The 23,560-nt window shown below is 43.5% G+C and overlaps 1 protein-coding gene across 2 annotated transcripts in view; it reads left to right on the top strand.

The window, feature by feature from the left end:
* The window catches only part of LOC136427445 (CUB and sushi domain-containing protein 3-like), a 328,428-nt gene that overhangs the window by 118,989 nt on the left and 185,879 nt on the right, over window positions 1-23,560 (top strand). For both annotated transcript variants that reach the window (XM_066416298.1, XM_066416299.1), the window contains exons 28-30: window positions 3,651-3,853; window positions 6,337-6,441; window positions 6,781-6,885. In XM_066416298.1, coding sequence (XP_066272395.1) covers window positions 3,651-3,853; window positions 6,337-6,441; window positions 6,781-6,885 — 413 coding nt within the window. The remainder of the gene's footprint in view (window positions 1-3,650; window positions 3,854-6,336; window positions 6,442-6,780; window positions 6,886-23,560) is intronic.

Genomic DNA, 23,560 nt, shown 5'->3' with positions numbered 1-23,560 from the left:
TTTGAATAACAAAGAAAAGTTTAATGTCAGCTACTTTAAAAAAATACTAGCTATCATGAGAGTTAGAAAAAACTCATGAAGTGCCCGGTGTCAAATTACATATGGAATACATGTATGTCATGCATGACACTTCCAGGTAACTTGTTGTTATGACTTCAGGAGTTTATTCTGTTGTGTTGCTGTAATGTAAACCCATTTCATTACTTTGTATAAAGGAGAGTCATGACTAAAGGACATACTTATGTGACGACAGTCGTTTTTTATTGCTAAAGGGAACTGCCTTTTACATATTACGCCTCGATATGTTTGGATGACCCAAAGTGGTCATGACCCAATTGGTAGCGCACTATAACTGTTACAGCCTTCCTCGAGATCTATGGTATCATAGTTATGTTTCGCCCATACTGTAGGTATAGGCGATACATATTGTTTTTGGTCACGTTTCTTTCTCCTCCTTTCAAATCTTCAAAGCGATTCATCTCAGTAGTCCCTGGGCCAAGTGGGCTGAAATTTGGTATACAGGTAGAGTTAGCACATACCCCCAGCATATACAATTTTGTGGGGTATTTTTGGGAGATAACTGGCTATTTTCCTCATATGACCATATATGATGTTGACCATGTGGCCAGGTGGACTAATTCGTTTAGCCAATGAGAGAGACCGCCTTTCAAACACCCATGGATTTATCAAATTTGCGCTGATTGGTTGAAGTAGTCAATGCAATTAGGAGCACTAATCTGCCAGGTGCAGACAGGCACAACTTCACTACCCTCTGGCTCCTGTCTTTGTGTTGTTAGTGCTGTGGCATACTGAAGTTATGTGCAATTGATAAGATTCAAAATCTACGCCTTCGTTCAGGAAACTTCTCTGGTGGTGGTTTTTGACATAAATGTATTGCTCTATATTCCTATGTATGTATGTATGTATATCAATCACTTGTTTTCACCTACAAATGGTTGTGTATCCTTTCTTAAGCAACATTTTTGTAATGGTGGTATGTGTCAGTGTTACAGTACAGGTCACGAAATACGCATCAGAAATTTGCGGCACGTTTTGCAGAAATTTGTGAAACTTTTGCAAAACCTGAGTTGGCTCCGAAGAACTGTTTGCTGTGTAATGCAAAATTGTCTGGACCCTCGGATTGCGGACAATTCTAGAAGAAGAATTCTATCTCTTCAGCAAGATTCTAGTTGTTTACATTCTGAAATTTGCATGATGCTTGTTGGTCCATACACCGCTGGAAGAATCCATTCTTGTATGAGAGGGACATTTAGAAAAATTTGATATTGGACTTGGTTGGTTATTAAAAAGGTCTAGGTTTTTTGGTGGAGCCGTGGAGGTGTTTTTTTAATGGTCCAGTATGAATATGGGTACCTGGAAGAGCCCATCCATGCATAGGGTTTCAAGTTGGAAGAGATCCATTTCTGACTGGTCTGTAATTTAATTCTTTATTCAAATACCAACATTGCAGACATATAACAAACGTTAGCCTGGATGGTGTTGATATTTGCAATGGTCTTTACATGGTCTTACTTTATAATAGTTAAACGTTATTTTGGAATGCTCCATTTTTGCATAGGGGTGATTTTTGCATGGGGAGGGAAATGGACGAAACATGTTGTATTTGCTCGTGCAAATGTTGCCTTTCAAGTGTTGACCTGTCCTTGGTGGTAAATGATTACTACTACGGCCCACCACTATATCATAGTGTTGACCTGTCCTTAGTACTGAATGATTACTACTACAGCCCACCACTATGGTATACATGTAATAGTGTAGACCTGTCCTTCTACTGAATGATTACCACTACAGCCTGTCACTGTGGTACAATAGTGTAGACCTGTCCTTGGTGCTGAATGATCACTACTACAGCCCACCACCATGGTGTGATAGTGTAGACCTGTCCCTGGTGCTGAATCATTACAGTCACCGCTATAGTATGATTATGTAGATTTCCCCTTGGTGCTGAATTATAACTTCTACAGTCTTCATTATGGTCGCAGAACACAGTATTAATGGGCGACCCCCGTGGACAATAGTAGTTCGGGTATGAAGTAGTGCGACACATTGCTTGAAAAGGCCGTAGTTTTTCTTCTGTGCACGTTAGCGAGGCTGAAACTGTGGTGAATGGTAGAAGAATACGTCAGTTTTGAGACAGTACGAGTTTGATTACGATGTTTGTTCGGTCGGGTTGGATTCGCGCCTGGATATTGTTACCGCCCGACTACTGTAAGTCGCCTGCAGTACGGTGACCTCCGCCGGGGGGCATATCAAAGTGGCTTTTAAAAGAGAACGAGCCGGCAAATTCAACCTCATTTTGCAGATATTTTGTAGATTGAACCTTGAAGTCAAGCATATAAAAATCTGGTACCCTAATTCTGCACCTTTCTATAAATTTTCAAGCGTCGAAGCATCTCACCTTGGGATCCTTAACTATATAAATCCCTATAGGAGAAATACTGTGGTCTGCAACCTTAACCCCCAGCGGGGATTGGCCATAAACGTTGCATTCGGTCAAATTTTACTGGTGTATCAGTAATTGACGTCGACTCACTTGAAATCGGTCGTTTTCGTTGCCGCCAGACCCGCCGTTGCCATGGCAACGGCCTCTAAGACCGCCCCCTATCCTTAACTATAGGACTTGGTGTGGACCCGGACACTGCTTCTCCCCCCCCCCCTCTCTGTCGTAACTAACCATGAACCTAACCTAAAATCACTCAGAACTTAAGAATATACACAAATGATACCTTCCATGAAAAAAAACCCCATCAGAATAGTAAATTTGTCTAGATAATGAGAGCAATAAATGGCCCGTCATATAGGCCTTGTCCTGGGTCTACCCCTATGCCAGGTCCTGAAGTGCAAAGCTGGCGATATCTCGGCAACCGTTCGGATGTTTGCAAAAAGCTTTGGTACACTTCTTCAACTAAACCTGTTACATTGCATGAACAAAAGAAAACCAAGGTCAAGGTCGTCTTAAGGTCGCAGAACACAGTATTAATGGGCGACCCCCGTGGACAATAGTAGTTCGGGTATGAAGTAGTGCGACACATTGCTTGAAAAGGCCGTAGTTTTTCTTCTGTGCACGTTAGCGAGGCTGAAACTGTGGTGAATGGTAGAGGAATACGTCAGTTTTGAGACAGTACGAGTTTGATTACGATGTTTGTTCGGTCGGGTTGGATTCGCGCCTGGATATTGTTACCGCCCGACTACTGTAAGTCGCCTGCAGTACGGTGACCTCCGCCGGGGGGCATATCAAAGTGGCTTTTAAAAGAGAACGAGCCGGCAAATTCAACCTCATTTTGCAGATATTTTGTAGATTGAACCTTGAAGTCAAGCATATAAAAATCTGGTACCCTAATTCTGCACCTTTCTATAAATTTTCAAGCGTCGAAGCATCTCACCTTGGGATCCTTAACTATATAAATCCCTATAGGAGAAATACTGTGGTCTGCAACCTTATAGTATGATTATGTAAATTTGTCCTTGATGCTTACATGCTGTCACTAATCTTCTCACTCCTTCATGGCAAGCTAGAACTGTGCTAAGAGATCATCTCTAATTTCCACAATTTTTCTATCAACATTTGGTATTCTATCAACATTTGGTAATACCAGAGATGATAGGTAATTCTTGCATGTATATTTCAGTTTCCAGACTGAGATGGGATATGACTACATGAACGTATATGATGGGACCAACTCCTCAGCCCAGCTGGGAGACCAGTACACTGGCCACCTGTCTGAGCAGGGCAACCTGCCCGCACCACTCAGGAGCAGTGGCAACCGGATGACTATCGTGTTCCATAGTGACTCCTCGATTGGTGGGGATGGTTTTCAGCTGAGCTACCAAGGTACTTAATCTGGAATGATTTGATGTGACAGATAGAGAAATCAGTTTGGGCCAGAAATGTTTTACAAATGTCAGTTATACCACAAAGCTGTCTATAGCCATGTCAGATAAATATGTAATGCATAAGATAGGGGCATCCTCACTAGATAGCTTTGAACAATGCTTGCTGCAATTTTGGCATAGGTTTGGTGTGATAGGTCTTCCTAATTATGTAATGTAACCATGTGGCTACGAAGCTGGTGTATGGATACAGATACAGAATATAGACACAGAAGATTCCACTGCGTACATATATACATGCTCCTTTCTACTTGTACAAGCACAAGAAAGCATCATCTTTTGCTATTGTCAACCATGTTCCCCTGTTACGTTAATGAAGGTTAGACATCCAGGTAATAAGATATGCTAAAAATAGTTACTCAAGCAACTGGATAGAATTTTGAAACAGTACTAGTCAGACGTTTCAGACAGCATCCGCTATCTTTTGTCAGTGACTAAGGAAAGATCTGGCAGAACTAAGTTTTATACCAAAACTCTGAATAGATATGTTAATGAAGTCAGTTGGCTCCTGTTGCTTTAGGAGCTAATGTTCACAAACCCGGCGTCCCTCTATGACCCATAGTCTCCAGTATAGGAACTGTCACTTACATGTTAGCAGTTTTCCTAGCTAAGATCTTGGGGCTATTAGTGGGGAAGTCTCAACACCATGTACAGAATAATGCAGACTTTAACCAAAAAATCAAAGACATCAATGTAGCAGAAGATGAAATCATCACTTCATATGATGTGTGCTCGCTTTTCACTTGCATCCCCCCTAAGGAGGCGGTCTCAGTAGTTGGGAAGCCTTGGAGGCTGACAACACTTGCAGATAAAACCAACCTTTCTGTGGACCACCTATGTGAACTGCTAGATCTTTGCCTAGGGTGTACATATTTCACTTACAAACAACAGTTTATCCAGCAACTGCATAGCTGTGCTATGGGATCACCGGTATCGCCCATTGTAGTGAACCTATATATGAAGAAGTTTGAGAACAAAGCCCTCAGTACTTTCAATGATACTTCCCCAGCCAACTGGTTCCGCTATGTGGACGACACTTGATGTAGGCTTAAAAAGAGAGTGGCTGACGACTTCTTTGACCATATAAACAAGGTAGTTGACAACATCAAGTTCACACAGGAGTCAAGTCATGACAACATGCTCCCCTTCCTAGACACTAAAACCATCATAGAGAAGGATGGCAACCTTCAGTTTGAAGTTTGCCAGAAACCGACCCATACTGATCAGTATCTGGCCTTTGATCCCCACCACCCATTGGAACACAAACTAGCAGTGATTGAAACTCTCTTTCATTGAGCAGACAACATCATCACGTCAACCAAACCAAAACAGAGGATAATTATATAGACACCTCCGTGGGGCCTTAGCCAAGTGTGGCTATCAAAATTGGACCTTCAACAAAGCTCTCAAACATTCTGACCAGTCTAAGAAAACATGCTAGTGCAAACTTTGAAAGTCAGAAACAGGGTCAACAAATTAACCAATCCGTATGTCCGAGGGGTGTCGGAAAACTTCAACATTGCCTCTAACTTCAAACCTTACTCAACTCTCAGGCAAAAACTGGTTAATGAAGTCACACGGTGACGGGATATGACTACATGCATCCCATACTTCCATCCCGTACTTCCATCCAAAAGACCGTCCTCACTAAGGTATCAAATGTGGGGAACCCAACTGCAATAACATGTACATTGGGGAGACTATAGTCGGCCACTACACTACCAAAAATGCAATTTCTTATTTTTCTTGTTCTTCCTTGTTTTTTCTCGTACTAAGAAGATTTATCTTAGAGCAAGCATATTATTCTGTGTACAAGAATTTCAAAAAGTCCCTGTTTTGAGCAAATTCAAGAAACCCGTATTTTTCTTGCTTTAAGAATTTTATTCTTATGGATAATGGATCAATACTTAAAGAATATTGTTCTTGCAACTAGAAATTATTTCTTGCAGCATGTTCTAATAATGTAAGACAAAGGTACAATGAACATTGCAGAAAGGGTGCAAGCGGCTACTCCTCAGCCATTTTCCACCATTTACAACACAACCAGGGACACTCTTTCAATCTAGAATCCACAGATATCCTAGACCGCGAATGCTGTTGGTTCAAACGGGGAGTTAGGGTCTCAAGCAATATATGAGATAATGTACAATCCCACCCTCAACAGGAAAAGAGGTTTACGCATTGAACTTTCAGACACTTGGGGTAACTTGCAAGAACTTTGTCTTGACTTACTATTCTTTTGAACCACCTGACATTGTCTTCACTTCATTAACATATCTATTCCGAGTTTCTGTATAAAACCAAGATCTGCCAGATCTTTCCTTAGTCACTGACGAAAGATAGCGGATGCTTAAACAACTATTTCAAAATTTTAACCAGTTGCTTGAGTAAATATTTTTGGCATGTTCCCCTGTTTTGATATAGCTATCCGTAGGACCTTTTGTCTACCCCTGACTGCACCCATGAATGGAACCATGATTGGCAACAACTTCAATGTCTTCAGTACTATCAGCTTCTCCTGTGATGATGGTGAGTTTGTGTTTTTAACTCATGGCAGTGTTTTCAATGTAATAGATGCTTGTGGAAGAAAAGACTAAGTCTTGCATTTTTAGGCTTTCTGCAGCAGCCTCCTAAATAATGAGCAAACGAAGGTTATATAGTTGAATGGATTTGTGCTGAAGTTTTAATTTCTTAGCCGTTGCTGTTTGATCGTGGTGATGGTTGTTTTATGGGTGCCTCTGATATGGAATCTTTATGATTTAGCTGCTGAGACTTTGAGGAGTTTGTAATCCAAACTCAAAAGACTTACCAATATGCTTAATGCAGAAGGGAATTTGTACCATTTAGATTTTGTTTCTTATTTCTCAGGTTATGAGTTACCTTCGTCATGTAACCAAGCAGGCCGCTGTGTCCTGACGTGTACTTCTTTCTCTGGGACACCAACTTGGGACAAACCTGTCCCCACCTGCACAGGTCAGTGGTAAAGTCCTAGGCTTCAGCTGCTCTTTTTCCACAGTTGCATTTCTTTGATACAACGTTTCTGTTCCTGCATGCTCATTTTATGAACTGTTTAGGGTATTTACAGTACCGTCCTGGTCATAGTTAACACTGCACGAAAAGCAGAATTTGTTGCCTCTGTCGATCCAGGTCGCGAGATTTCCCAATGTTGAAACACGACCCAAAGCTTTCAGTGTTCCCAGCGCCGTGGCTCCCTATGCCTGGCAAAGGGGACAGGGAGCGGAGAACACATATCCACACATAGCATGGTCACCAGTCTCTACGGAACGGCTTAGTCTGCTATGCATTGCCGGCAGGCCACTGATCCTGTTTTCTGTCAGTTTTGCCTCTCAGTAGACCGAGCTAATTGATCCAAGCCGGTAAAATCACCCCATGCACGGTATTTCCATTGGGCGGTTGGGTATCACTCCCAGTGCCGTACAGATACCAGGGAGCTCCCAATGATATGGTTTCCAGGCTAGTCCACATATAAAGTCAGCCAACTAAAAGATTTGAAAATAGCGACACGGGCGTTGCTTGGCTGTTCTTTTCAAACCATATGTGGATTTCAATTGGCTGACACAGTAATGTAATAGGGGTAAACTCGAGATCTCGACTTTGTCCACGCAGAAGCGGCAGCTCGAAGCGTATTACAAAACCGGCACTGACATAGCACGAATAGCGCCGCCAGGGGGCTAAACTCAAGACCTCAAATTCGTCCACCCGGAAGCGGCAGCGTGAAGCCCGCAATGTACTGACAACATGAGTTACTAGTACGTAAATATATGTCCAATCAGCGGTGGCAGTGAAGCGCATATTTATGAAACACAGACCAGTATCGTCTTGCGATTTAGCCATTCCGTTGATTTTTAACTTATACCGTATTGTAGCCAGTAATTGTTGGTCTGTTAATTACCGTTATATCAATAACATTCTGTTTAATTTGCTGTTATAGGACGTGATTCGGGGCTGAAAATGTCAAATCGCTACAAATGCGTGACAGTTATTTATTTTTTAACTGTAATAACTATAAAGAATCTTTTTTGTAACCCCCGAAAGTACATAGACAAGCACAAAAAAGTATCCTTTGTCTACTTATGAATTTACTGCAAATTATGATCGTTGATGCATTCAAATCCAAAATGGCTATTTTCGAAAACATCCTAATGTCTATAGTAAAATGTTTTATGGGATTTGTGTCAGAAATGCTGATTGGAACGATAGGATATCAGAAAACGCATTTGCTTATAAAGATAAGAATAAAGATCTGAAAGCCGACCAGTAGCGAATGATTACGGGCAGGCTAGCTCTCGTGTACCCCAAGCTATCAACTCTTGGCCTACCCTCGAAGTACTGTAAAACTGTCATACTCTCGGTCAGCTGCATTATTACTCAATCTTAGAATAGAACCTTTGATACAAAAATGCTTGACCGATAGCTGGACAAGTATGCTAGTGCCTGCTTGGTCGGACACTCAGACATGTCAGACCTTTCAAATATCGAACGTCAGAATTTCCTGCAAGGCCGCTCACAAACCGTAGTGCTAGAGGGAGAATCCTCGGACTCAGTGCCAGTGACCTCGGGTGTTCCCCAAGGTTAGTCTTGGGCCCAATTCTCTTCCTGGCATACATGAATGACCTTCCTAAACACTCTGCATATGCAAAGGTACGACTCTTCGCCGATGATTGCATCCTGCAGATGGGCATCAGGAACAGGGACGACTGTGAGAAATTACCACACGACATTGACGATATCAGTGTATGGGAGAATAAATGGCTGATGGCCTTCAATCCCTCAAAATGTGAAGTCATGTCAGTCCCCTGCTCTAGAAACCCTGTCTCATTTACTTACACTTTACACGGTCATCCCCTAGCAAAGGTGAGTAACACAAAGTACCTTGGTATCTCCATCTCTGCAAACCTAACCTGGGGTAAGCATGTCGAATCAATAACTTCCAAGGCAAACAGGACCCTTGGAATGTTGCGACGCTGCCTGAGGATCTCCAGCACAGCGGTGAAGGGTAGGGCCTACATGGCCCTTGTAAGACCAACCCTTGAGTACAGCTGCAGCGTGTGGGACCCTCATACCAAGGACCAGGTGAGAAGGGTGGAGAGTGTACAACGACGAGCTGCCCGGTATGTACTTAGCGACTACAGACGCACAAGTTCTGTTTCAGCCATGCTGGATAACCTGGGCTGGCAAACCCTAGAATTGAGAAGGAAAATTGCCCGCCAGGTTACTCTTTATAAGATCATTAATAACATCATCTCTGTCCCACACTCAACCAGGCTTCTCCAGGTGGCTCGATGCTCCCACCGCACCAATCACACACAAACTCTGCAGGCCATCGCGAGCAAGAACAACTTCTACAGGCTCTCCTTTTTCCCGCGCTCCATCAGGGAATGGAATGATTTAGAGCCTGGTGCGGTGGAGGCAGAGTCCCTCGCCCAGTTCAAGTCTGAACTGGGGAGGACTCTGCTGCATTGAGTCACCCCCTCACGTCTTGTACATATGTAAATATTACCTTCACTGTGTTGTCTTTTGCACCTACAGGATACGTTTTTGTGTATTGACCGCGCCTTTTCCCATGTTTGTCAAATTATAACCCATGCGCAGCTGCCAATAAGCCTTGTTAACAAGGGTTCGGCAGTATGAAAGAAGAAGAAGAAATGTATCCAGAATTAACCCACGCATTCGGGTTTCACTTGGGGATATTTGCATTAGACATTGGTCAGTTCTGATCTATTTCGGCTGTTACTTAGCCGTCCATAAACAATGGTGGGGACGCATCACGCAACACGCCATGTTTAACAATCCTTTGTTATGACCAATAGACCTCTTTCCAGTTATGGTGGCCATTTTGAATCTCCCGGGGTCAGCTGGGGGTTATGCACCAAAGTGAGGCTGGGGGTGCGTAACCTATGATAGGCCTATAGGAAACATATTAGGTATGCCATCTTTGGTGGTACATTTTGCCCCTCTACGGTGAAATGCTGTGGTACATGTGCCAGTCATGTGTAGAAAATAGTGTTGTGGACATTTGGACTTAATTTTGGCTAAATTCTTATCAATTTTTCATACTTTTTGATGGATGAATTCAAAACAATAAGTGTCAGTGCTTATATATCTCCAATTTGTACTTGGCATAGATTGGACTGCATGATATCACACAAAAACGTGCAACGACATCTGGTTGATTTCCTTTTAAATTTGGAAGAAATGAAAGTTGGTTGGTTGTTCTAAACTTTCTGATCAGTGTCTTCGTAATTCTATCATCTGTACCTGTATTGGCGGAAGTGTGGTTTCTAAGTTCACTCTCGCCCGCTCTTTGTTTATAACACTTTGCCCCCTGAAATAAAACCACTTGCATACTGTTAAATTTCTATCTACAAAGATCTCAGACCATAATTTGCTTAATTACTACGAAAAGTTAAGTAAATTTCTACCCACGCTTATCTCAAACCAGCATGTGCATGTTTTTGTTAGGCATAAACACCTGGTGTGTGGGTCGATCTAGCTTGCAAGTACACAAGGCCTTCATACAGTGGTTGAATTAAGATTTTTGCCATGCCAATCTTAGAAATGCAGAAATTCTCAATTAAATAGAAAAAAATCTTCCAAATTTCAGCCCACAGTGATCTGGACTCAACTTTTGGAGTAAGCTTATGTCGCTAAAACTTAATATCATCGGACCAAACTGGGTAACGGCTTCATTTACTTTGTCCCGAGTATGCTAATGAGCATGCTAATATACGACGTGTGTGTGTGTGTGTGTGTGTACATATATACACATCATACTATACTATACTATACATATTATATTATACTTACTAATACTATACTATAATACTATACTACGCTATACTTTACTATACAATGATTTACTATACTATACATTACTATACTGCACGATACTATACTATACTATACTACACTATACTATACATACTATCCTGTCCACTCTGACTACTCTTGCACACCCTGTTCACTCTAACTATCCTTGTACACCCTGTTCACTCTGACCATCCTTGTACACCCTGTCCACTCTGACCATCCTTGTACACCCTGTTCACTCTGACCATCCTTGTACACCCTGTCCACTCTGACCATCCTTGTGACACCCTGTCCACCCTGACCATCCTTGTACACCCTGTCCACCCTGACCATCATTGTACACCCTATCCACTCTGACCATCCTTGTGCACCCTGTCCACTCTATCCGATCTTGTACACCCTGGTCACTCTGACCATCCTTGTACACCCTGTCCACTCTGACCATCCTTGTACACCCTGTCCACACAAACCATCCTTGTACACCCTGTTCACTCTAACCATCCTTGTGCACCCTGTCCACTCTATCCGATCTTGTACACCCTGGTCACTCTGACCATCCTTGTACACCCTGTCCACTCTGACCATCCTTGTACACCCTGGTCACTCTGACCATCCTTGTACACCCTGTTCACTCTAACCATCCTTGTACACCCTGTCCACTCGGACCATCCTTGTACACCCTGTCCGCTCTATCCATCGTTGTACACCCTGGTCACTCTGACCATCCTTGTACGCCATGTCCACTCTGACCATCCTTGTACACCCTGTCCACTCTATCCATCGTTGTACACCCTGGTCACTCTGACCATCCTTGTACACCCTGGTCACTCTGACCATCCTTGTACACCCTGGTCAATCTGACCATCCTTGTACACCCTGGTCACTCTGATCATCCTTGTACACCCTGTCCACTCTATCCAACGTTGTACACCCTGGTCACTCTGACCATCCTTGTACACCCTGTCCACTCTGACCATCCTTGTACACCCTGTCCACTCTGACCATCCTTGTACACCCTGTCCACTCTATACATCCTTGTACACCCTGGTCACTCTGATCATCCTTGTACACCCTGTCCACTCTATACATCCTTGTACACCATGGTCACTCTGACCATCCTTGTACACCCTGGTCACTCTGACCATCCTTGTACACCCTGTTCACTCTGACAATCCTTGTACACCCTGGTCACTTTGACCATCCTCACCCTGGTCACTTTGACCATCCTTGTACACCCCGTCCACTCTGACCATCCTTGTACACCCTGTCCACGCTATACATCCGTGTACACCCTGTCCAATATGACCATCATTGTTCACCCTGTCCACTCGGACCATACTTGTACACCCTCAGGTCTCTCTGGGATTTTGGTAGTTTAAGAAGAAGAATAGTCTTTTCTTTGTCTGTAAGCTTATAGAAATTCGAATAGATTTTAGTGGGCTGAATAGACAACTCATTTCGTGCATTATCATGAAATGAACAGTTTGAAATAAAATGTATTTCGTCTTCTACGGCATTTGTATTGCAATACTTACAAATTATTTCGTATATAGGTTATTTTCTATACCGGCCTCTCTCTTTTTCAAGAGGATGAGCACTAACTCTAATTTTGCTAATGGCTGAGCGCAGATCAAAATCTGCAAGATCAAAATAACTCTCTATATTGTACATGGTTTTACATTTTGCACAGAATCTTAACTTACCGCTGTCGTTTACCAAGGTATGAAAAAATGATTGTATATATGTATATATCTGTTAGTCTCCTTCTCAGCGCTTTTCCGACATGTTCAGGTTTACAATGTGTATTACCGGAGTGCCACAAATAGGAATATCCATCGTAGTCTAGTATATCTTTAACACGTTGTAACAATGTTCGTCTACGTGTATTCGTCGGAAGACTTTGCTGTAGATGGAGTGCGTCCGCTTGGAGGGGGGGTGTAGTTCTATCAATTTGGACCAGACGTAACCAGAATTTAATTATATATATATACATATATCTATGATATCTAAATGGAATCTACCTAAATTTTCTCTACATGCCACATTACTACTATCTCTAAAAACACCAAGAACATTTTTGCAGAATCGGTTGTGTACGTTTTCAATAGGTGACGTATCATGTAGTTGTTCTGTCCCCCAGATTTGGCATCCATACAAAAGGATCAGTTTTATACATGTATCAAATATCTTGAGGAGGCCGCGTGGTAAGACTGATGAACAAATGATAGATTTAAAGTTATTTATGGTTTTACGTGCCTTAAGTGACAGCTGCTTTTTGGCTAGGGTGAAGCTACCTGATGATGTGAGGGTTAGGCCTAAATAGCAATAGGAGGCTAAGGAACACTGTCTATTGTGTTATTTTCAAAGTAGAACTTTTGTTTTGGAAAATATAACAACATCATCTGCAAACAATAAACATGAAACATAAAGATTATATAAAGTTGGTGGCATACACTCTAAGTTATCGAACTCTTTAACTAGATCATTAACATAAATAAAAAAGGGTGGGGCTCATGTTGCTACCCTGACGGACACCCTTGTCATAGAGTGGACAGGGTGTACAAGGATGGTCAGAGTGGACAGGGTGTACAAGGATGGTCAGAGTGGACAGGGTGTACAAGGATGGTTAGAGTGAACAGGGTGTACACGGATGTATAGAGTGGACAGGGTGTACAAGGATGGTCAGAGTGAACAGGGTGTACAAGGATGGTCAGAGTGGACAGGGTGTACAAGGATGGTCAGAGTGGACAGGGTGTACAAGGATGGTCAGAGTGGACAGGGTGTACAAGGATGGTCAGAGTGGACAGGGTGTACAAGGATGGTCAGAGTGAACAGGGTGTACAAGGATGGTCAGAGTGGACAGGGTGTACAAGGATGGTTAGAGTGAACAGGGTGTACACGGATGTATAGAGTGGACAGGGTGTACAAGGATGGTCAGAGTGGACAGGGTGTACGGATGTACAGAGTGGACAGGGTGTACAAGGATGATCAGAGTGAACAGGGTGTACAAGGATGTATAGAGTGGACAGGGTGTACAAGGATGGTCAGAGTGGACAGGGTGTACAAGGATGGTCAGAGTGGACAGGGTGTACAAGGATGGTCAGAGTGGACAGGGTGTACAAGGATGATCAGAGTGACCAGGGTGTACAAGGATGTATAGAGTGACCAGGGTGTACAAGGATGGTCAGAGTGACCAGGGTGTACAAGGATGGTCAGAGTGACCAGGGTGTACAACGATGTATAGAGTGGACAGGGTGTACAAGGATGGTCAGAGTGAACAGGGTGTACAAGGATGATCAGAGTGGACAGGGTGTACAAGGATGGTCAGAGTGGACAGGGTGTACAAGGATGGTTAGAGTGAACAGGGTGTACACGGATGTATAGAGTGGACAGGGTGTACAAGGATGGTCAGAGTGGACAGGGTGTACAAGGATGGTTAGAGTGAACAGGGTGTACACGGATGTATAGAGTGGACAGGGTGTACAAGGATGGTCAGAGTGGACAGGGTGTACAGATGTACAGAGTGGACAGGGTGTACAAGGATGATCAGAGTGAACAGGGTGTACAAGGATGTATAGAGTGGACAGGGTGTACAAGGATGGTCAGAGTGGACAGGGTGTACAAGGATGGTCAGAGTGGACAGGGTGTACAAGGATGATCAGAGTGACCAGGGTGTACAAGGATGTATAGAGTGGACAGGGTGTACAAGGATGGTCAGAGTGGACAGGGTGTACAAGGATGGTCAGAGTGACCAGGGTGTACAACGATGGATAGAGTTGACAGGGTGTACAAGGATGGTCAGAGTGAACAGGGTGTACAAGGATGATCAGAGTGGACAGGGTGTACAAGGATGTATAGAGTGGACAGGGTGTACAAGGATGGTCAGAGTGGACAGGGTGTACAAGGATGGTCAGAGTGACCAGGGTGTACAACGATGGATAGAGTTGACAGGGTGTACAAGGATGGTCAGAGTGAACAGGGTGTACAAGGATGATCAGAGTGGACAGGGTGTACAAGGATGGTCAGAGTGACCAGGGTGTACAACGATGGATAGAGTTGACAGGGTGTACAAGGATGGTCAGAGTGAACAGGGTGTACAAGGATGGTCAGGGTGGAAATGGGTGTACAAGGATGAGCAGAGTGACTTGTGGGTGTACAAGGATGGTTAGAGTGGACAGGGTGTACAAGGATGGTCAGAGTCGACAGGGTGTACAAGGATGGTCAGAGTGAACAGGGTGTACAAGGATGGTCAGACTCTCAGAGTGAACAGGGTGCACAAGGATAGTTAGAGTAGTCAGAGTGGACAAGATTGTATGTATAGTATAGTGTAGTATAGTATAGTATAGTATCGTACAGTATAGTATGTATAGTATAGTATGTATTGTATAGTAAATTATTGTAATGTAAAGTCTAGCGTAGTATAGTATTATAGTATAGTATTAGTATGTATGATATAATATGTATAGTATAGTATGATGTGTATATATATATATATACACACACACACGTCGTATATTAGTATGCTCATTTGCATACTCGGGACAAAGTAAATGAAGCCGTGACCGCAAACGGGCATACTGGTAAGCAAGGTACGCACCTCGTACAGATACGTACCTTGCCTTCCCCACTGAGTCCTGCCCTCCCCATGGAGCTTAGTTTTCAGAATGGATCTTGGCTTCCAGAAATTGTCGGAAAATGTCTTTCTACAAAATAAGTTTCTTCCCACAAGGATGCCAGCTGGGTATTTTCATATCTTTGTAGGGTTTAATCCTAATATAGTGATCAGCTATCTAAATAGCATACCGCGGTTTAATGCGATGCAAAGTGTTCTCAAGTCACGCGTCAAAAGCTGTAAAAAAGAAATTGAAATTTAGCCAAACATCAAGTCAACATTGTGGAAAACTCTTCACACAGCCTGCCCGCGCCAGTTTTAACGGTGGTGCACAGACTCGGAAAGAACCGGAAATCTAGGTTTTCATGCAGTGTAACATCTGTCAGCGTGACTGAAGCTTGTCTGACCAGTCACTGATGACGCTCTAATGATCATTATTCCGTCAGCGATATTTTCTGATGAGTCATTGATGGGAAACTGTCGGTGCTCTGTCGCATCAGAGTTATAAAATGATGCACCATTCATATGCAGGCCGCGGTAACATCACAGGACAGTATGTGGGGGAGAACTAATTCGCCTCATGCGGAGCAGGAAATTGCCGATACAAAATCTTGCAACAACGGAAAAAGACGGTGATGTTGCCCACATTTCAGTAGATCTGTATCTGTATTGTATAGCCGGTATAACCACCCTTCGGCGTAACACACCAGCTTCGCAGGCACGCGCCGCGGCAGCAGCTAGTTATATTACACTGTACGGCCTGTTACACCTAACTTTTGCACATCTGACTGCAATCGTTCTTTGAAGCTATTTAGTGAAGGTGTTCCTACAGCATCTGATGACAACGAGTTCCATTCTACTATCATATTGGATCTCGGGAAATACGAATTTTTGAACACATCAATCCTTGGTTTATAACTCTGGTACTTAAAGGCATGACTATTTCATATCATATCAAAGATCATATTAAATCACCAATTACATTGACATTCTAAACTAGAAATGCTTGATCAATTCTTTATTTTGACTCATAAAATCTTTTTTTATGGCTGCTGTAATGTTTTTTTATTTTATTTATTACGAAATGAACTTTCCCTGTGTAAGGAATTACAGCGAGAGGTTCTTCGATGGAAAATGAAGACAGACTCCAGTTGTTGCTGTGGTCGATGGAAAAGATCTTTATTCCAAGTCACTCTGCATGCGGTCCCTAGAAAGTGCAAAATAGAACGAATGGAACGAAATGGAACGAAATGGAACAAACTAAAACAACATATGTAACATTATGAAATGAAATACCAGTGGATAGTGAAATATAAGGAACGTTGTAACATTCACAGTAGACCGGAACAGGAAGCATTTTAAAGACAGAAGTGAGTGGTAAATAAACAATATAACATGTTCTATTTCTTGAATATATTTGATAATATTATATACAACGTTTTTGCCGCGTTTGTCTATCTCATAATTCACCAAGAGGGCATGAGGCAAGCGTAATTTTATCATCTGTACAGCGTGTTTGCGTGTTGCGGGACGGAACTCTCTCTACTTGATAATATTAAATACAACGTTTTTGCCGCCTTTGTCCATCTCATAATTCACCAAGAGGGCATGATGCACACTCTGTTACTCATTTTATATGTTTCACAACAGACATCTTCCCTGACAGATTGAGTCACAAGATGAATCACAAAGGGACGTGTTGAAGGAAGTAACAGTCTCGGGCAATGGACAGCCTAGTGCCGTCTTGAACAGTCTTAGTCATACTAAATGTCTATTTCTCAGTAAGCAAAGGGGGTCTTCTACCTAGTACACATATCTACGTCTTACACATATTTGATGTGTACTATATAACCTGCTTGGCTAGTGCCGGCCGTGAGGTACAGATTTTCACAACTTTGGAAAAAAATTGTCAACAGCGATCATGTTCACAACACTGGGTAAGAATTATGTGATCAAAAAACACTCTACCGATATTTATTTCTCTTCTCCGCAAGCTCCAAAGAGAACTAAGTTTCCCGTCTATTTCACAGACAACATAGTACACACAATTAGTACGGTCGGGCATTTATTGGCTTCTCAACTTAGAAACAGAACAACTCTCATATATATCACACATGTTGTTTCCATATCATATACATTCTTGTACATGAGCATAATACAAGGACCTTTTTGTATACTTAGAAGTCAATCTGCGAGGTGGTGACCGCCTTAGCCTGGTCTGTTAAACGTACTTACAGCCAATACCGGGCTGGTCGGCTAAACTGAAGCTCTGTCCAGTGGATGTCTAACGCATCCTGACTCGTAAGTAACACCTCAACGACCAAATCACAATAAGCCCATCGTCATAATTGAGATCGAATAAAATTATTGCCGGAACAGTGGCGAAAACAAGAACATAAGCATTGGACGAGTAACAAAACTGAGCGGAGTGATAACCAAGTGAGGAATTATCAGGTGTACTAGTAACCACATTGTATGTGTCAACACTCAGGTCAAGACAAAAGGAACTAAAGCATTATAGATAACATGATTACGTCCTTAGGCTCCAGCTGTTCTGGGATAAGTCATGGGGAGGGTTGGGCGGGAATATGACCGTACCAAGGAAAGGAGAAGCCACGAATGAGTTCGCAGGGGGTAGGAACGAAGGGTCAAAGGGCAACAGGGGAGGAATCATTAGGGTCAGGATAGGGGTCGTGTGATTTGTCTGCTCAGCCGACGGGAAACGTGACTTCTCTTCTCCGCAAGCTCCGAAGAGAACTAAGTTTCCCATCTATTTCACAGACAACATACACACAATTAGGGTAGTGAGCTCACCGTCATGAATAAAAGGATAGTAGGCGGAAGAAGGGTTAAAACAGGTATGTGGCATGGCTAGGAGAGAAGGGCTAGGAGAGAAGGGAAGAAGATCGGAGAACAACCTGTTGCCTATTAAATATAAGATGAACTTAGTGTACAATGTTGACGTAATAATCGAAAGTTGAAGTGGATATATACATGTACATATAATCATTTCCAACAAGGGGGGAGTAGGAAGTGTAAGGTCCCATTATGTAGGAACATCTCAGGCGAAGCAACTGTTATTTCGTTTACAAGTGTCACACGATTTTGGAGCTGTTGATGTATCAAGGTTGTAAGGACCGACTAAGTAGTAACGTTCGAGGCAATGTTCGAGGCGTCATGTCCGTTCTGTTGCATAGTTCAAGAAGAGCTACGAGGCCTAATCACTCGCTGGCCATTCCTCAGCAGCAATTCAGTTCTGAATGGGGCTATGAACCCATCAATGTTTAACCGCACGGTAACTGTCCCAGGTCAAAAGGTCAATCACGCATGGCTGTCACCACAGGTTGCACCTGATAAAGTCAATGTCACGATAACAAGTGGGAGGTCAGCGGGCCCGACACACTGGTGTCCATTTTACCCGGTAGGTTCAAACCAGCAATCGCGAATGCAGTGGTCCACGCGGGGGGCCATAACTCGACTGGACGTCAAGTGCCTGCGTATAGGGAATGGTACTTCTAACAAAACTTCAAGTTCACGAGGAGTTGGACGTCGGTGAAACTGCAGCGTGTCTACAGTGTGTGTCACTTCGAGTTCGAAAACTTTGAAGTTGGTCCGCAAGTAAGATGGAACTACAGTGAAGCTGCAAAAGTGTCCACAGGGAGGTGGTACTACCGGTCAAACTTCAAGTTCATCCTCACGAGGGATTGCACTTTGGGAACTGAAATGTGTCCATAGGGGGATGTCACTTCTGGTGAAACTTCAAGTTCATCCGCACAGGAATGGAGCTACGGTGAAGCTGCGAATCTGTCCACAGGGAGGTGCCACTACCGGTCAAACTTCATCCTCATGAGGGATTACACTTGGGAACTACAACGTGTCTACAGGGGGAAGTCACTCTCACTCACTCATGACCCATGACCTCAGTGGTCGTAGGGGCGTCATGACAGCCAGCCGCAATGATCCGTGCCCATCCTGTTCTGTCCTCGGCCTCTCTGATCAGTTATGTAGCGCTCAGGCCAGTCCATGTCTTGATGTTGTCCAACCAGGTCTTCTTTGGCCTTCCTCGTTTCCTCCCTCCTGCTACTTTACCTTGCAGAATGGTCTTGGCAAGTGTGTTGTGTCGGCATACGTGCCCGAACCACTTCAGGTTCCGTCGACAGGAGTGTTTGACGCCTGCCGCAAACTACCTCTACCTCCCTCCGTACCGAGTTGTTGGTCCTCCGTTGCAGGTAGGAGATGCCAAGGATCTTCTGTAGGCATCTCATCTCGAAGGCTTCTATGCGGCGCTCTGTTTCGGCTGTTGTGGTCCAGCTTACGCAGCCATAGAGAAAGATGGAGACAACAAGTGACTGGTATAAAGGTTGAGGGGGAAGTCACTTCCGGTCAAACTGCAAGATCATCCTCACGAGGGAAATGCACTAGGAACTGCAATGTGTCCACAGGGGGATGTCACTTCCAGTGAAACTTCAAGTTCATCCGCACAGGACTGGAGCTACGGTGAAGCTGCGAATGTGTCCACAGGGAGGTGCCACTACCGGTCAACTTCAAGTTCATCCTCACGAGGGATTACACTTGGGAACTGTAACGTGTTTACAGGGGGATGTCACTTCCGGTGAAACTTCAAGCTCCGAGTCCGCTTGGGAATGGAGCTACGGTGAGGCTATGCATGTGTCAACAGGGGGATGTCACTTCCGGTGAAACTTCAAGCTCCGAGTCCGCATGGGAATGGAGCTACGGTGAGGCTATGCACGTGTCCACAGGGGGATGTCACTTCCGGTGAAACTTCAAGCTCAACCGCTACGTTGTCCACAGGGGGGACTACGTTCACACCAGTACAGTGTCTCCACCCGGGGGAGCACACCTCAAGTCAACGTTATATACATGCACATGTCAAGGGTATGGGGTAATAGGGGGAAAGGGGAGGGGGGTAGGCGAGTTGTGAGAGGGTCTGGGAGAACGCCAAAGTCATCCACACGGGGGATGGAACTATGGTGAACTGCGAATGTGTCCACACGGGGGACTACATCACGCCGGTTAAGTGTCTCCACCCGGGGGAGTACACCTGAAGTCAAGGTCACATACAGCACATGTCAAGGGTATGGGGTAATAGAGGGAAAGGGGATAAGCGAGTTGTGAGAGGGGCTGCGAGAACGCCAACGCCATCCACACGGGGATGGAACTATGGTGAACTGCGAATGTGTCCACAGGGGGACTACATCACGCAGGATAAGTGTCTCCACCCGGGGGAGTACCAAGTCAAGGTCACGTACATGCACAAGTCAAGGGTATAAGGTAAGAGGGGCAAGGGGATATAGGAAAGGACAGGCTAGTTGTAGCTGCAGAACGTTTCTCGGACCATATCAGGTAACACCAGACCTAAACCTGTGGGTGAGGAAGCAATCATGCAGGCAGACATCTCTCAGACAGCAATGCCGGTAGGACCCGAGGGAAGGGGGAGCTGTAAAAGTATAAAGGCGGTAAGATCACTGAACGAGCAGGACATCGGAAGGACACCTCTTAACTGGGTAGAATCCCTTGTCAAGGAAGAATGTGTAAATAGCTGTGCGAAAGCAAAAGTACCGGAGATCAATGCGACATATGCAAGTACAGCAGCAGATCGTTACGCTAAACAACAACCACACAGTACTGAAGATGAAAAAACTTGAGTCAAGTTCTCGTGCAACCAGGTATCAGGAGTGGGGATTAGGTTGATACACGGTAAACATAGGGTTGAGTGGGGGTGGGGTGGGAAAGGAGATAACAGGGAGGGTTCGGTTATGAGGCTGAGAGGTCCGAACATGATAAGGCCGCAGTAGACCAGCGGGGAAACCAAGGCAGTGAGAACAACCGCCAGACAACGAGGCTGGCAACAAATAAACATGACGACAGAGCAGCTGCGGGGGTGACAATGTAGACCACCGGAATTGGAACCTATAAAAACATCATCATCATAAAGAAAAGAAATAGTCAAAACACACGTACACCTCTTGTTCAACGTGCAGTCCCTCTCCTGTTGGTAGATACTAACGTTACACCATTGTTAACGCCTCTGAAAGATACAAGCTCAGCAATGGCAAGTTAGTAGTGCTGAGGGGTCGCTGCAAGGGTGGATAATATGTGATAATATGTCACTGCAAGGGTGGATAATATGTGATAATATGTCACACTGGGGTATAACACTGGGATATAACACTGTAGAGCCAAGCCGTCGCACTTGTAACACTAAACAGTTCATGAAGGATTACACTACAGCGGGAAAAGGTAGATATAGCCAGGACAAATCTTCTCTAGGAGTTTGTGGTATCAATAGGGCTATTAGACAAGTGAGAGGGAAAGATGAAAGAATATAAGTTCGTTCATAAAAGCACAGCGTTAACGTTCCCATGAACGTGTGGTCTGGAAAGAGAAACGGCTTGGGTCAAATTGTGAGAGGGCAGGAAGTGGGAACAGTCTGACAAGCATTATCATAGTGGGAGGTGGGATACTGCATTGTTCTCGCCTGGCGGCTCTCCTGTTGAAGAACGGAATGTGTGAAATAGGAATCAACTAGCTGTGTGAAATAACGTCAGGGATCAAGCTTGATTAGTTCATGGTTCAAGAAAAATAGACGTCCTTTAAAAGATAAACAAAAATCTACTAAGAAAAGGAGATAAGAGTTCCGGCAGGCATACTGTGGTGAAATTATGAACAAACTAGAAAGGCAAGTTTTCGGGAGCAAATGCAACATGTTTCGCCCATTTCCCTCCCCATGCAAAAAGCGACTGTGGCATAGAGGCTAACGTTTGTTGTATGTCTGCAATGTTGGTATTTGAATGAATAATTGAATTGAAGACCAGTCAGAAATGGATCTCTCCCAATTTGAAACCCTATGCATGGATGGGCTCTTCTAGGCACCCATATTCATACTGAACCATTAAAAACCACCTTCACCAAAAAAACTGGACCTTTTTGATAATGAACCAAGCCCAAAATTTGATTTTTTTAAATGTCCCCCTCATACAATAATGGACTCTTCCAGTGGCGTTTGGACCAACACGTGTCTTGCAAATTTGACTGCATGAGTCGCTATAGCATAAGAGGCCTTTGAAAGCACGGATAAGGTACTGAAAATCTACACCAAATGGCTAATTCGGAAAACACAAACTTTGTTAAAGTAGACAGGAATCTAACGACCAATCAATCTACATGTAGATACCTCAACATAGACGATGTAAAGCAATAGGACTAAATATTGTTACTCAAATTTTCCTTCAATTATTAGTGTTTAACAAGTAATTCGGAGTTTATCAATGTCGGGCTCAGATGGAACAAAAAACGACTTTGAAAGAAAATTAGACGGGGAAAAAACAACAGACATTCCCCCATGGAACCCCAAAAATTTATATCTTGGCAACCCCTACCTAGCAAGCCGAGGCCTGCGTCTGGGACCCGAAAAAAAGAAAAGGCAAAGATTAACCAAGGACACAAACCTAATATGGCGAAACATGGGGGTTCCATAATAATAAATGACCAATGGCAGAATCTATAAGATAGAAGTAGCCTTGGCCTTCTGATACAACAGGAAAGGAAGTAGAAGAACATCGATCATGAACGAGAAAGAAATATAAGTGACAAAACGGCCAATAGCAAAAATCAGAATATAATGCAAATAGCCATGGTCATAATGATAAATGGTCAATGGCGATAATCGATCAAGAAAATAACAAATAGCCATGGCTGCATAATACAACGGCAGCACGCCGAATATGGACGCGAAAGAAAATAGAAGCACACACATAATGTACACTGCCAAAAATATTATTCCTCCTGCTTCCCCATGTTGAGAAACAAGTTTTATATACAAAGAAAAAACAAGAGAATTCAAGAAACCTTCGGTGAAAGTCTGTGTATATGTCAACTATACTCAAAGAGTTTTAAACTTCTGTTTTCAGAAATTAAGAAAATGATTCTAATATGATGTTCTCCAATAAGAATATCCTAGAGAAATGGTCTTTTTCAGTCTTACTATAAGATTTGTATTTGTTTGGTCAGATGTGGTATTCTTATAGATTCTTTCCTTAAGATTTTACCAGAATAGTTTACTTAAACTTTCTTGGTTTAAAAACAAAAATCTTAGATGCATGGCTGGATAATGCAATGGCAGCACGCCGGAAATCGATGGGAAAGGAAATTAGATGACGATCAGCCAATGGGAATCAGTAGATG

Source organism: Branchiostoma lanceolatum, chromosome 2 (genome assembly GCF_035083965.1).
Source record: "Branchiostoma lanceolatum isolate klBraLanc5 chromosome 2, klBraLanc5.hap2, whole genome shotgun sequence".
Taxonomy (NCBI): Eukaryota; Metazoa; Chordata; class Leptocardii; order Amphioxiformes; family Branchiostomatidae; genus Branchiostoma; species Branchiostoma lanceolatum.
Note: the sequence above shows the minus strand (reverse complement) of the source record. Positions and strands in the feature narration are given on the sequence as shown.